Below are 13,665 nucleotides of genomic sequence, written 5' to 3'. Positions count from 1 at the left end.
GAGAGAGAGAGAGAGAGAGAGAGAGAGAGAGAGAGAGAGAGATTGCGTGTGTGTGTGTGTGTGTTTCTTAGCGCCAAAAGGCATCATAGGCCTATTAATGGGTGAGGAAGGTCTTCCTATTTCATTAACATTACAGCCCCTAACTAACTATTGATTCTCTACTTCTTGTGAACTGATAGGGAGAAGTTTTAGGTTGTCTCTAAGGTCCATTTCAGCCCTATTGTCATGACCCTATAATGTCTCCTTCTATATTGGTCCAGTTTCTTAATTGGCCTCCATGGTTCCTTTTGTTTTCCCTAAAAAAAGGTATATTCTCTAGATCTAGCTATTCTGCTAGCCCTGAATGGGATCTGTGGTGGTGGGTGATGGATATAAAAGATAGGAAACCATAGATATATAATGCATATTGTAATATAATATATTACATATAATATAGATGCATATAATACATAATGCAGAATGGAATTGACAAGAATTGCCTACTAACTAAATGTAGAAATGAGGGAGAGAAAAGAGAAAAAGGTAACATCAAGGCTTTGAATATGGGTGACTGGATGAATAGCAGTGCCACTATCAGAAATAGGACAATTAAAAGAAAAATCAGGTTTACTATTAGAACATACCTTGCATTTATTTCTAATCAGTGAACAAGTAGATTTCTTTGTATTCTTCTAATGTATATATGGTCTTTAAGGTTTTTTGGTTTGTTTATTTTTTTTTCCTAGGGGGAAAGGTAAGGTAATTGAGGTTAAGTGATTTTCCCAAGGTAACACAGCTAGTAAGTGTAAGTGTGTCAGTTGCCTGAAACTGGATTTGAACTCCGGTCCTCCTGACTCCAGGGCCAATGCTCTATTCACTGCGCCACCTAGCTGCCCCAGTCTTTAAGGTTATGTTTATCATTGAATAGATGACCTAAGTGAAAATATTTTAAATATTATTAAGAGTCCATTTTTTTTTTCCTGTTGGGAATCTGTAGGGAAGAAGCAGGTAAGCCTCCGACCTCAGCCAGAGCTTTAGGAAATAGTGTATCTCTACTTTGGAAATGCCCATGCATAGGTAAAGAATTTGGGTCAAACATTTTATTCTGTATTGTAGGATGTTACGGGAGTAAGTGTGATAAAAACTGAGGATTAGGCTATGTGGTTATAAAATTCCCTTTCTGGTTCTACACAAAGCACACCAGTGTGAGGAGTTAATATTCCATAAGTAAAGCCCCATATTAGAAGTGTGACCTTCTGGCAAAGCCTTTGGTAAGTCACAGTCTGGATAGCAATTGCCATTCTACCCCAGGGATCAAAATTTACCACCATGCATTCTTTTACTAATAGGCATAGGGTTCCCTCAGAGGGCAAAGCCGTTTTGGGAAAGTCACAGATTGGATGTTAGCAGTTATTTCTTCAAAGGATTCTTCAGGAGTGCCTGACTCACCAAGAGATAAAATTCTTCCCTGCTTGGCCCTCAATTAAATGTGGTAGCCCTAAAGCCAATGATTATACTTTCCTCTACAGAATGTACTTCTTCACCAGAAGAATTAGTCATTATGGAATTATATATAGAATTGAAAGGGACCATAGGATCATTTGTCCAAATGTCACATTTTACAGAGGAGGAAACTGAGGTCCAGAGAATTGAATCCTCCCAAGTTAAATAGTAAATGGCAGAACTAGAATTTTGACCTTTGGAACCATGATTTCAAATTCAGTTTTCTTTCTACTGTGCCACAAAATCTCTTTCTGTGTGTATGTAACATAACATTCCTACTGAGCCCACTGGAACTCTGAGTTCAGCATTATAAATTTATCAGTTTTTCCACTACACCATACTGCCCCTGTGAATAAAGACATGTTTTTGCCTTCATCATTCTTCTGCTGAAATTTACACACACACACACACACACACACACACGCACACACGCTTTGCATTTTCTAAGAGTTTGTCATTGAACAAACAATAAAGTCTAAAAAATTCCATGATGAAAGAAGAGGTTAAAATGGAAGGAATACCATCTCACTATTTTGGGGGGGAACATTTAAAACTTCCAGTGACACTGTTTAATAAACTAATGCTCTCTCTGCATTTTCTCTCTTCTTTTTCCCACCTTTTTCCAACCTCCAGATTAGTTATTTAGACAACAAACACTTATTAAGCACTTACTATGCCAGGCATAGGTTAGTGCTTGAGAGTGTTGGGAATGGTGGTATTTACAACAATTTGGGATTGGACATTTTAGTTTTATAGTGTTTTCCTACCTCCCTCAAGCATTGTAGATCTTTAGATTCTTCACTGGTTCTGTATGAAGGTATTAATGAGGGATAGTTTCTCCGAAGATAAAAATACTAAGCTATCCATGGCAGCATGTCCCTTGGAATTCTTTGTCTATTTATTCACATGAATTTTGCCAAAAAAAAAAAAGGTTCTACATAACATGCAAAGGAGCTTCCTCTACGTCTTGGTTTTATTTGGTTATGAGTGAAGCACATAAATGGTCCATCTGTTCCTCACTGTCACTCATCCATCTCTCTGATGACACACTTTATACAGTTTCTTCTGTCCAATTCTTCATTTCTAATATATTGAAGCCTGTTCATATTTACTATATATTTCTCAGTTGGGTGCTATTTGGGTGACACAACATTAATTCTCTCAACACCTTTGTAATCCATGATTGCATATGGTACACTAGAATTAAAATGTCAGATTTTTCAGATGGGAAACTTGAACTACAAGTATGAAGAAAACCTTGAATAGGTTTTAACATTACTCTTACCTGGTTCTATATTGATCTCACACCCATCCCCATCTAGCTAGGATTCATTCTCTCTCCAAATTACTTTGTGTTCATTTTTTATATGTTATGAATGTATTTATAAATGTACATGTTTTCTTTCTCAGTTTAATCAAGCTCCTTGAGTGAAGAGACTGTTGCTTTTGTTCTGTATCCTTATTCTTAGCATAGTGCCGGGCATATAGCATATATGCTTAACACATCCCTATTAATTTCAATGAAAAACATTTCTTGCTGACTTCCCTTGTCCGCTTGTCATCAACCTTTATATTTTGATAGTGGGGCTAGAGGCAGTGTGGTATATCATAACCAACCCTGGACTAGCTGTCTGAAGACCTAAGTTTTAGTTTCTAGCCATCTGATTTTTGGAGAAGCCACTTAATCTCCATGAGTCTCACCTTCCTTATTTGCAAAATCAGAATATTCATCTGTCCTGCAAAAGGACTATCCAAAGAAAATTGCATAAAAGTAATGAAAGTTTTATATACAGGAACAAATCTTGTGATTAGGATTGGTGACCAAAATAAAATTCTAGTCCACTCTTAAAATCTAAAACCAGGATTATTAGTGCAAACATCATAAATTTCCTAAAATTTATTTCTAGATGAAAAAAATTAATAACATATGTGTTACTTCTGACTTGTGGCTAGTCTTTGATTAAAGGACCATTGATTTAGAATCAGAAGAGAATTTAGAGATTATCTGATCCAACCCCTTCAGTTTTGCAGATTTGGTTATTGAGGTCCAGAAAGGTGATCTGTGAAGAACTTACTTTATTGAGGGGAAAAAAAAAAACATTTACAGAATTTGTGGGATGCAAGATAAAGGGTAAATGGAAGGCAGCCTTAGAGGGTAAGGTGCAGGGTCATGGAAAGAGCCTTTTTCAGGAGGCCAAGGGTTCTAAGAAGTTGTGTTTAGGAGCAAGAGTACTCCAGCCATGGTGGATAGCCAGTGAAAAGGCACTGAGATGGGAGACAAAATAATGTGTAAAAAAGGCTAGCATCTAGGGTAGTTTGACTGGATAATAGAGTGATTAGATGAAAAGTAATTTGTTCATGTGTTAAAAGATTGAAAAAAAGAGGAAGAAGCCAGCCCGATTACTTAGAGATTCAAATAACAAACACAGAAGTATATATTTGTTCCTAGTGGAAAAGGGGAGTCATTGGAGTTTATTGAGTAGGGGGTGACATGGTCAAACTAGAATCTAAGAAAATCACTTTGGCAGCCATATGGAATGGAGAGACAGTTGAGGCAGGGAGTACAATTAAAAGGCTACCAAGAGTCAAAGAGGAGGGATATGAAACTCTGAACTCAGGTGAATTTGAATGAATTATATTTTGTAAACTATTTTTTTTTAAAGCAATCAGGGTTAAGTAACTTGCTCAAGGTTACACGGCCAGTTATTTCTGGGTGTGGTGCTGAGTGTCTGAGCCCGGGATTCGATCCCCAGGTCGTCCCAACACTGGAGCCAGTGCTCTTACTCGCTGAGCCACCTGGCCGCCCCTAAGCAATTGGGGTTAGTAACTTGCTCAAGGTTACACGGCCAGGTGTTTCTGGGTGGGTGCTAAGTGTCTGAGCCCAGGATTCGATCTCCAGGTTGTTCTGACACAGGAGCCAGTGCTCTTACTCGCTGTGCTACCTGGCCGCCCCTTGTAAACTATTTAAAACTAAAAACAAAAGACATAATTATACACATGATATGGCCAGGACATCTTGAAAGTATTCTTCTAAGTAGGAACTTGGTAGTAGCATGATTGGAGAAAGGGGAATGTATTTAAAAGGGATATTGTGATTGATATGTAGTGTGAGTTAGAGTGAGGGGTTGAGGACAATAGAGAGGTTGAAAACCCAAGTGAGACTGGAAGAATAGTAGTGCCCTCAGTAGTAAGAGGAAGCTCAGAAGATGGGTGGGTTTGGAAGAATGATAATGAGTTTTGTTTTAGGCATGCCACATTTAAGTTATTCATGAGACATCAATTTTAAAATGTCTAATAAGCAGTTGATAAAAGAATAGATCTCAGAAGAGAGACTAAGGCTGGGAAGGAGATCTGGGAATCATCTGTATTAAGATGATAATTGAACACTGGGGAGTCTATCAGATCTACAGGTAAGAGAATACAGAAAGAAAAGAGGTATTAGGACCAAGCCTTGAGGGAGTGAGTGTAACATTGATAAAGATCCAGCAAAGGAGAATTAGATGGTATTATGGGATAAGACTTGACACCCAGGGGGTGGCTAGGTGGCGCAGTGAGTAAGATCACAGGCCCAGGAGTTGGAAGGACCCAGGATGGCTTCTGGCCTCAGATACTTAACACCCACACAAAATAACTGGCCGCATAAGCTTGAGCAAGTTACTTAACCCCAATTGCTTTAAAAAAAAAAAAAAAGACTTGATACCCAGATGCTAAATCAAGTTCTTCCTGCCTTCAGGCAATCTGGAGCTTCACAACTATCTTGCAAATATTCAGTTGAAAGACACTCACTTAGAACTCAGGGTATATTTCTTATACAGTGTTGTAAATTACAGTGTTGTAAATCTTACTGGGAGATTCCCAGAATAGCCTATATTTTTTTTTTCATAAAAAAGCCACAAAATAGCATAGTAAAATAGTGTGATAGATGGAATGATGGATTTAGAGTCAAGGAGACTCAAGTTCATACTCTGCCTTAATACTTAATAACTGCAAGATCATGATAAATTCTCTTAAATTCAGTGCTTTTGTTTCATAAAATGGGGATGATGACATCTATACTATTTACCATGTAGAGTTGTTAGATGGAGTAAATGACATATTGTACACAAAATGCTTTGCAAACGTGAATTCGATAAGTAAATATCAAATATCATTACGATTCCTTTGTGGCTACAATAAAACATTTATTGACTTCCTTTCCCTTCTCTTTCATGAGTGATCATCAGGATCCCCTTCCTTCCTTTAAAAAGTTTTTGTTTCTGTTTTTTAAACTGTCATTGAACTTAAGTCACATTGCTTTTTGGCCTTCTTGCCAAGATTTTTCATGGATTGTATGACTTTTGTGTTCATCCTCAGTTATCTGCCCTTGCTTAGATCTGTACTTTGGGCTTATTTCCAAAAGAATAACCAAAAATTGATTAAGCGATTGCTTTGTACTGATGCTGGGAAGGCTGAGAAAAGCATAAATGCAATCCTTGCCCTCAAGGCACTCATACTCTAATGGGAGAGGAAAAAACTGTACATGCTAAACACATATGTGTGTATAGGCATACATATATAGACACATACGTGTGTATGCACATATGTATTTAGTAATCTCCGAGGGAAGGCACTAGTAGTGGAGGTGGTGGGGGGAGAGGGGTTTGGACTGGGAAATGCTTCTTGTAGAAGGTTGATTTTGAGCTGAATCTTAAAGAAACATATAGTTCTACCTGTGCTTTAATAAATATACTTTGTAAGATGAATGGCGGATAGATTGCAGTGGGAAAAATACTTTAGGAGGGGAGACCATCCAGAAGATTGTTCAGATAGTCCAGGAATGAAGTGATGAGGGCTTGCATTAGGGTGACAGCCATATGACTGGAGTGAAGGGGATTTATAAGTGGGACCTTGTGCAAGTAGATATGATAAGACTTGGCAACAGATTGGATATGTGGGCTGAGGGAGGGTATAAAGTCATGATGACGCCTCGTTTTTGCATCTTTGTGACTGGAAAGATGCTTGTGCCCTTGATAGTGCTAGGGAAGTTGGACAGCAGGGAAGATCTAAGGGGAAGTTGATGAGTTCTAGTTTGAACATAGTAAGTTTGAGATATCTATGGAACACCCAGTTAGAGACGTCCAGTAGGTATAGTTGATGTTCCTATTCAGCCAGATTAGTCTCTTTAAACATCACATCCTTTTTCTCCTCCTCTTGAAAGACTTATAGAACCAGAATTTAAGTCTGGAACACCTCCCATTGCTTTTGAACCAATGCTTATAATTTATACACTGTTCTGCTTTTCATAGACACTTCCATCAGTAGCTGCTGACATATCCAATCACAATTCTAGAATGTCTTACTGGGAGATTTATGATTTATATGAGGAACTTGTCATCTAGTTCTTCCCAGCTGCACTGGTGTTTTGTAGTATATGTCTACCACTTCTTTCCTCATTATCCTCTTGTAAATGTAGTACATCAGAACTCTTTCTTCAGGTTTGTATACATCCACACAGATATAAACATTTTCATGATGCACACTACTGCCCTCATTCCCCTTCTCCATAATCTGTTCATTTTGTGCCTTTCCATTGCTGTATTAGAATCATGAGTCATATCCTATAAAATCTAAATTTATATCACTTACTGACCATATTCAAGATTTTGTTCATTTTTTCATTTCATATAGTCATTTCATCGGTATAGATTTTTGATCCTGATTCTAATTTCTTCCCATCTTATTGTCTTCAGAGGACTATGAAAGGATTTCTACATTTAATCATCTGTCTTTTCATACCTATTGCCTCAAAAAGCTATCTGGTTTAGCAGATATATCTGGATATTTTTCTCCTATTCCTTTCAATTCTAGTAAAAAATCCTTGTAATAAGAGAGACTAGTTGCTAGGCAGATATGTTGTATTTTGTGGATAAGGGTAGAAACATGATCATAGTATAAAAATTGTTTTGTTATATAATACATTGCCCAACAATGACACCAAGATTGTTCCCCATGCCGTCTTACACCTCTATAACAGCCATGGAATCAGCTTCCCCAACCCCTGAAGTTAAAGGTAGCATGAACCAAACGATTCCTTTCTTTCTCCACTAATTCTTCTTTTCATTCCCCATTCTCCATCTCTTACAGTGAGAGTGACCGCTAGTAAGAAAAGATAATGTTGGTCTTATGGGGCCTCAGTTAGAAATGCCTTTTTATTTTATAAGTTAAAGAGTGATTATATATGTAGTCATGTTTTCAGGGACTATAATTTAACTGAATCTATATGAGAGTACACTTTTTTTTTATCATGTGTGATTCTGTATATTCTATTTTATTGTTTGGGCTGATAATTTGTCCTTATTGTGATACCAACCAGAATTACAAATGACTTTCCAGGAATATATTCTATGTTTTAAGAGACACCATGAGCCAGTATAAATTAGGATTAATTTCCAATGAGTAGAGATTGGATTGCCCCAACACATTTGTACTTTAGATTCTCAGTACTATCTCAAAGAATAACCTTAGGGAAGACTTTTGAACATCAGAGTTTCTTCAGGCTTATCGTTGTTCAAACCGATGCCTTTAGGATTAAGGGTCTGGAATCTGGGAGTAGAAATACTCCACATCTAATATTTATTAGATAGTCATAAAATCATAGATTTAGAGATGGAAGAAATGTTAGAGGAAATTAGTGGACAAGTCACTTAACATTTCTATGTGTCAGTTTTTCTCTATGTAAAATAAGGGAATTAGACTTGTCTTCTCAGGTCCCCATCCATCTCTAAATCTATATACTATGATCCTGATCTTTACCATTTCCCTCATTTTATAGATAAGAATACTGCGTTCCAGAGAACTTCTATTATTTGCTCAAGGTCACACAGTAAGCGTCAGAGCTAAGATTTGCTAAATTCAAAGGCAGTGTTCTTTCAACTGTATCATGTGATCTGTTTTATTGGTTTGTGGGACTTGCAGTAGTTAGCTCTAAATTGAGACATTCTGGACTCCCCCAATGAATTAAAAATTGTATAAAAATCATTTCTGTTCCTAACCTGTACGCAATAATAAAACAAAGACTCAAATCTAATTTCACCCAGTTCCAGAACAGTTTTACTACATTTGAATTGATTTTGTATTTATTTTATTGTTTATTTTACTGTTTTTTTCTAATGCATCTTGAATGCCTGATCAAATTGGCTTTGATGAGTTAGCATGAAATTATTTTGTACAAAGGACAGGTGCTTGAAGAGGGGAGGAAAAGAATAATTTATAACAAGCCTGTAGACTAAGTTTCACTATTACAGGCAAGTTTTTCTTCTTCTGTTTTTATCTTAAACAAAACGATTTTGCCTTTTTTTGGACGGGGGCTGTGAAAGACTATGGGAATCATAAGCCATTCCCCCTTAATTATGACATTGCAGATTTATTTATAGGCAGTAAAATGAATTCAGGAGGAACAGGGATATAGAATATTGATTGAAATGAACTTGCTCATAAATTCTCAGTCTGTGTTTGGGGCATACTTCGTCTGGTCTGTGGCTGATTTTATACATCTCATATAATCGTAATTCGGTAACTGAAAAAAAATAAAAATTAGCATAAAAAATCCTCCCCCCATACTATTACTGAAGGATCACCTGAGCTCCTGCCAACACAGAACTGAGCTCAGAATTCCTTCTCATTTTCCTGTTCCTTTAAAGATGCATAGAAACTAACACTCCACATGGCATACATGGCAGTGTTTGAAATGTGAACAGTAGAAAACTACTGAGCTTCTTCACAGAGCACAATCAAATCAGAACACATCAAAACAGCTGGTGTTCTGCGACTCAGAATAAATCAACGCATTTTGAGTCACCTCATACTACTTTATTTCTCTTTACAGCTTCATAGAAGAGATTTAAACTAACATATGTCCTTTCCATTTGGATAAATCCCTGCTTTTAGCTGCTTTGCTTTCTCATCTTAAGATGAGTAAAATTGGCTACAACATGGGAGAAAAAAATAAAGGCTAGCATTTAAAATAATTTCTTTAGGGGGGAAAAAAAGATGTTCCTACGTTTGTGTTACATAAATCACATGCTCAGATGATGTGCCCTGGGAGAGAACATGATTTGATAGGCTGTATTTTGGAATGTGAATGATGCTACCTCATCAGTTTTTATATGATAGGAAAAAAGCAACTCGCAAAATTATTATAATCCAGCATCTGAATTAATAAAATATTCTTATTGCTTAAGGTAGTAATGACACTTCAAAGAAACAGAATATTATGGTGCTAAGTAAAATATGAAGGACATTATTTGTTTTATATCCTGACATCAGTTTTTCACTTTTGTTCTGATAGGTACCTATTACACCATTTCTCTGGTGAAGGCTATTCAGCAGTGGTGACCTCTTCCAATCGAACACTCCACAAATTATTATCTCTGGACTCCCAGCTGACACCCTGCCGGAGGCTAGAGCTACTAAGCCAACTGGAACTGTGCCCGTTCTCCTGTCAAGGTTTTTTTCTTACAGAGGAAAAAGAAAGAAAAAAAAAGATGAAGTTGGGCAAAGTGGAGTTCTGCCATTTTTTGCAGATAATCGCTCTTTTCCTGTGTCTTTCTGGGATGAGTCAAGCAGAACTCTCAAGGTCCAGATCAAAGCCCTATTTCCAGGCAGGGAGGCCACGGACCAAGCGCAGCTGGGTGTGGAATCAGTTCTTTGTGCTGGAGGAATATATGGGTTCAGATCCTCTTTATGTAGGAAAGGTAGGGCATTTGATCATCCCTTTAAATGGGGCATATGCTTATTTTCAATATTTGAGACATGTATTTGTGGGTAGAATAAAGCTAAATCAAAACCAAATCCAGAGGTATTTGTCCTGAATGTAGCTTTAAGTAGCTTATCTCTCTTTCTGTTGCATATTTCAAGCTAGATTCTCCTTGTGTGTAAACTACTGCCAGATTGTAATTCAACTCCTCATGGGAGGGAGCCATTCCTTTAGAAGAGAGCTTGCTGACTTCTGTAGCCTTGGGTTCTTCCTAATCCTGGCTTTGTCACTCACTAGGTGTGTTACTTTGGACATATCACTTAAAGCCCCTAATGCCTCTGTTCCTTAAACATAAAAATGAGGAAGTTTGGTACATGATCTCTAAAATATTTTTTAATCTCAAATGTGTTATATTGGTACACTGAAATATAAGCTTAATGAATCCTACCTTAGTTCCCTAAAACATTAAATGAAGTTTATACAAAATATAGAGTGTATAATGTAGTTTTAACTGAAGTCCTCTGGGAAAATATTTTGTTATCTTAAAGATTACTATGATGCCCCCAAATCACTGAGAATTAATGGGATATTTGGTATTAGATTAAAAAATTTACTCCTTGAAATACAGTTTAAATTGTTTTCTTTAGTTACTTTCTTTGGGGGAAAAAGGAGAGATTTCCTTCATTAGCATAGATGTTTAATAACTTGCAAAGCCACAAGGTGATATTTAAAACCATTTGACTGAATCATCACATTGCTGATTATCCTCATTTCACCTCTCTGTTTCCTTTTGCTTTGACCATATGCTTTATGAATTTGAGCTGAGTGATAGACCAAAGGGCAGGTGCTAACAATGTTAGAATGTTGGTGGGATACAACATGAGGTTTTTGGGCTCTGTCTTTAGTCCTAAGAATTTGAGTAAAAGCATTCAGCCTAGACTGCATTATTGGTATAATGGTACGGAAGACGAATTGGGCCTTCCTTATGTAACTTAAATATAAGGCCACATCCTTAGGCTTCTGCTGAGTTTTAGGTTCAACCATCAGTGTATTGTTTTGGAATTACTGTGCTGAGCACAGCTAAAGGTTTTCCAAATAGAATGCTTTGGCAGGAACTACTAACTCTGCATTTTTTCTGGTTACTTTGTCACTTTAATGTTGTTGTTCCTGATAAGCTGAGGCCAAACAACCTGATAAACTTATCTATGCATTGATTTTTCAGCTTTGAAGATCTAGGAGGAACCTCTCCTATTGATTCCAAGGATTGCATTTTCATTTGCACACCTTAACTTGTATGGTTCCCCAAATTCTACTTCTACCCCCAGTGTGTTCCAGGCCTCAAGTCTTGTCCTTGGTTTGAAGCAGCCCCCCTTAAACAATATCAGTGTTATTGTGATAATCAGGTGACATATCTATAGTTATGAAAGGAAATGTATATATTCATATACTCTTTTCTTCTTATCTGGGGACATATATATATATGTTTATGATATCAATTTAAATTAAGACAGTAGGGGCTGTTGTAATATTGCCTTTGTGCTGCCCCAAGTACTTAACATGATGGCTTATACATTTTAGAATATGGGGTGTGATACTTTCTAGAACTATACCTCTTAGGGTGGAAACTCCCCCCATGTTGTGCTGATGAACTTTTCTTTTGTAATTTATAGTGTTTGAGAATTGCCTCTGGACTCTTGAAAGGTAAAGTGACTTGTCCAAAGTAGCACAGCTAGAATGTGTAAGAGGCCTGGCTTGAAATAATGCCTTTTTCGACAATTGTCATATCCTTTAGCCACATTGCCTCTTTCTTTGCTCATAATAGGCACTTAATAAATGTTGGTTGAATTTAACTATCCTGATGATAGTTATCCTTAAGTCTGTATTTGTTCTTCCTAATAAGTATTCCTTTTTCAAAACTGAATTTTTATGCTGCCTGTTAAGCAAAATGATCAAACCATAATGTATACTTTAAAAGATATATGTCAGATACTTTTCAATCCAGTTATAGAATTTTCTAGGCATTAAAATATAAAGGGGATATGACATAATTTTAATTATCTTTCATGCATTTTAAGCATTCCAGTTTTATATTATTATCAGCACTCTCAGACACAGTATAATGATGTATCTTCTTCCTCCACCACACTGTGGGATTTTTTTCTTTTTTTATAAAATTGCTTTAACACAGAGAGAGCCATAAAGGTAGTTAAAAAAGCATTGATGATTGGTTCAGTTGAAGAATTTCATCATTTGTAGCGTGCGTACAGCAATTTTGAGATGTATCTATTGCAAAGGCTAAAAAAATTCAACTATTTCAATAAAATGTCAATATTATTGAGTTAAATAATAACTACAAGAATATAAATGTTTAAAGAAAACAGAAACATTCTATTGATTATGCTTGACTGTTAAATGGAGCTCTATAATGTCATGATTTTTAAAAATCACATAAATGATAGTTCTAAAAGCTTTTCTTTTAAAATGTAATATACACATCCTATAATATTTAAGAATCCTCATAAGTACATAAATTGATAGGTCAATGTAATGCTATATACGTTGTACCTCCCTTTTAAACACAATAACAACAGGAATCATACAGCTTACTTATTTAGTGGCTATACATGCTGGATGTTAGAATAAAAAAAAAAAAGACTAGAACATTGGACCAAATCTAATAAGATAGTATTTAATCAAGATAAATTTAAATCTTTTCATGAGATTCAAAACTTCAACTCAACTACTTCACAATGAGGAACTGATACAAGATACATAGCAATTTGTGGGGAAAATACCAGGGTTTTTTTTAGTGTATTTACAAGTTCAGTGTGAGACAGCAATGTGACATGGCAGCCAAAGAAGCTGTTGTCATCTTAGGCTTCATTAGGGAGAAATAGTGCCTAGAACTTGGGAGGTGATTGAACAACTACTGTACTGTCCCTTTGTCAGATCACAGCTTGAGTATTGTGTTCCATTTTGGACATACTAGGGAGGCCATTGACAAACATACAGTAAAGTTTACTCAGGATAGTGAGGGGATTCAAAGTCATGCCACTAGCAGAGTAGTAAAAGGAATTGGGGGGGGGGGGCGGCGGCCAGGTAGCACAGCCAGTAAGAGCACCGGCCCCAGTGTTGGGATGACTTGGGGATCGAATCTGGGCTCGGACACTTAGCACCACATCCAGAAACACCTGGCCGTGTAACCTTGAGCAAATTACTTAACCCCAATTGCTTAGGGGTGGCCAGGTGGCTCAATGAGTAAGAGCACCGGCCCCAGAGTCGGGATGACCTGGGGATCGAATCTGGGCTCAGACACTTAGCACAACACCCAGAAATAATTGGCCGTGTAACCTTGAGCAAGTTACTCAACCCCTATTGCTTTAAAAAAAAAGAAAAAAAAAGGAATTGGGGATGCTGATAAGAAAAGAAGACTGAGCAAGGCAGAGAAT

General features: G+C 36.9%; 1 protein-coding gene across 2 annotated transcripts in view; it reads left to right on the top strand.

Annotated features, from left to right (window-relative positions):
* Positions 1–13,665, top strand: part of CDH7 (cadherin 7) — a 200,029-nt gene that overhangs the window by 11,320 nt on the left and 175,044 nt on the right. For both annotated transcript variants that reach the window (XM_069099585.1, XM_069099586.1), the window contains exon 2: positions 9,809–10,214. In XM_069099585.1, coding sequence (XP_068955686.1) covers positions 10,005–10,214 — 210 coding nt within the window. In that variant the 5' untranslated portion in view covers positions 9,809–10,004. The remainder of the gene's footprint in view (positions 1–9,808; positions 10,215–13,665) is intronic.

Source organism: Petaurus breviceps, unplaced genomic scaffold (assembly GCF_028583685.1).
Source record: "Petaurus breviceps papuanus isolate PSGF00001 unplaced genomic scaffold, PetGlider_PUasm1.0 38, whole genome shotgun sequence".
NCBI lineage: Eukaryota > Metazoa > Chordata > Mammalia > Diprotodontia > Petauridae > Petaurus > Petaurus breviceps.
Note: the sequence above shows the minus strand (reverse complement) of the source record. Positions and strands in the feature narration are given on the sequence as shown.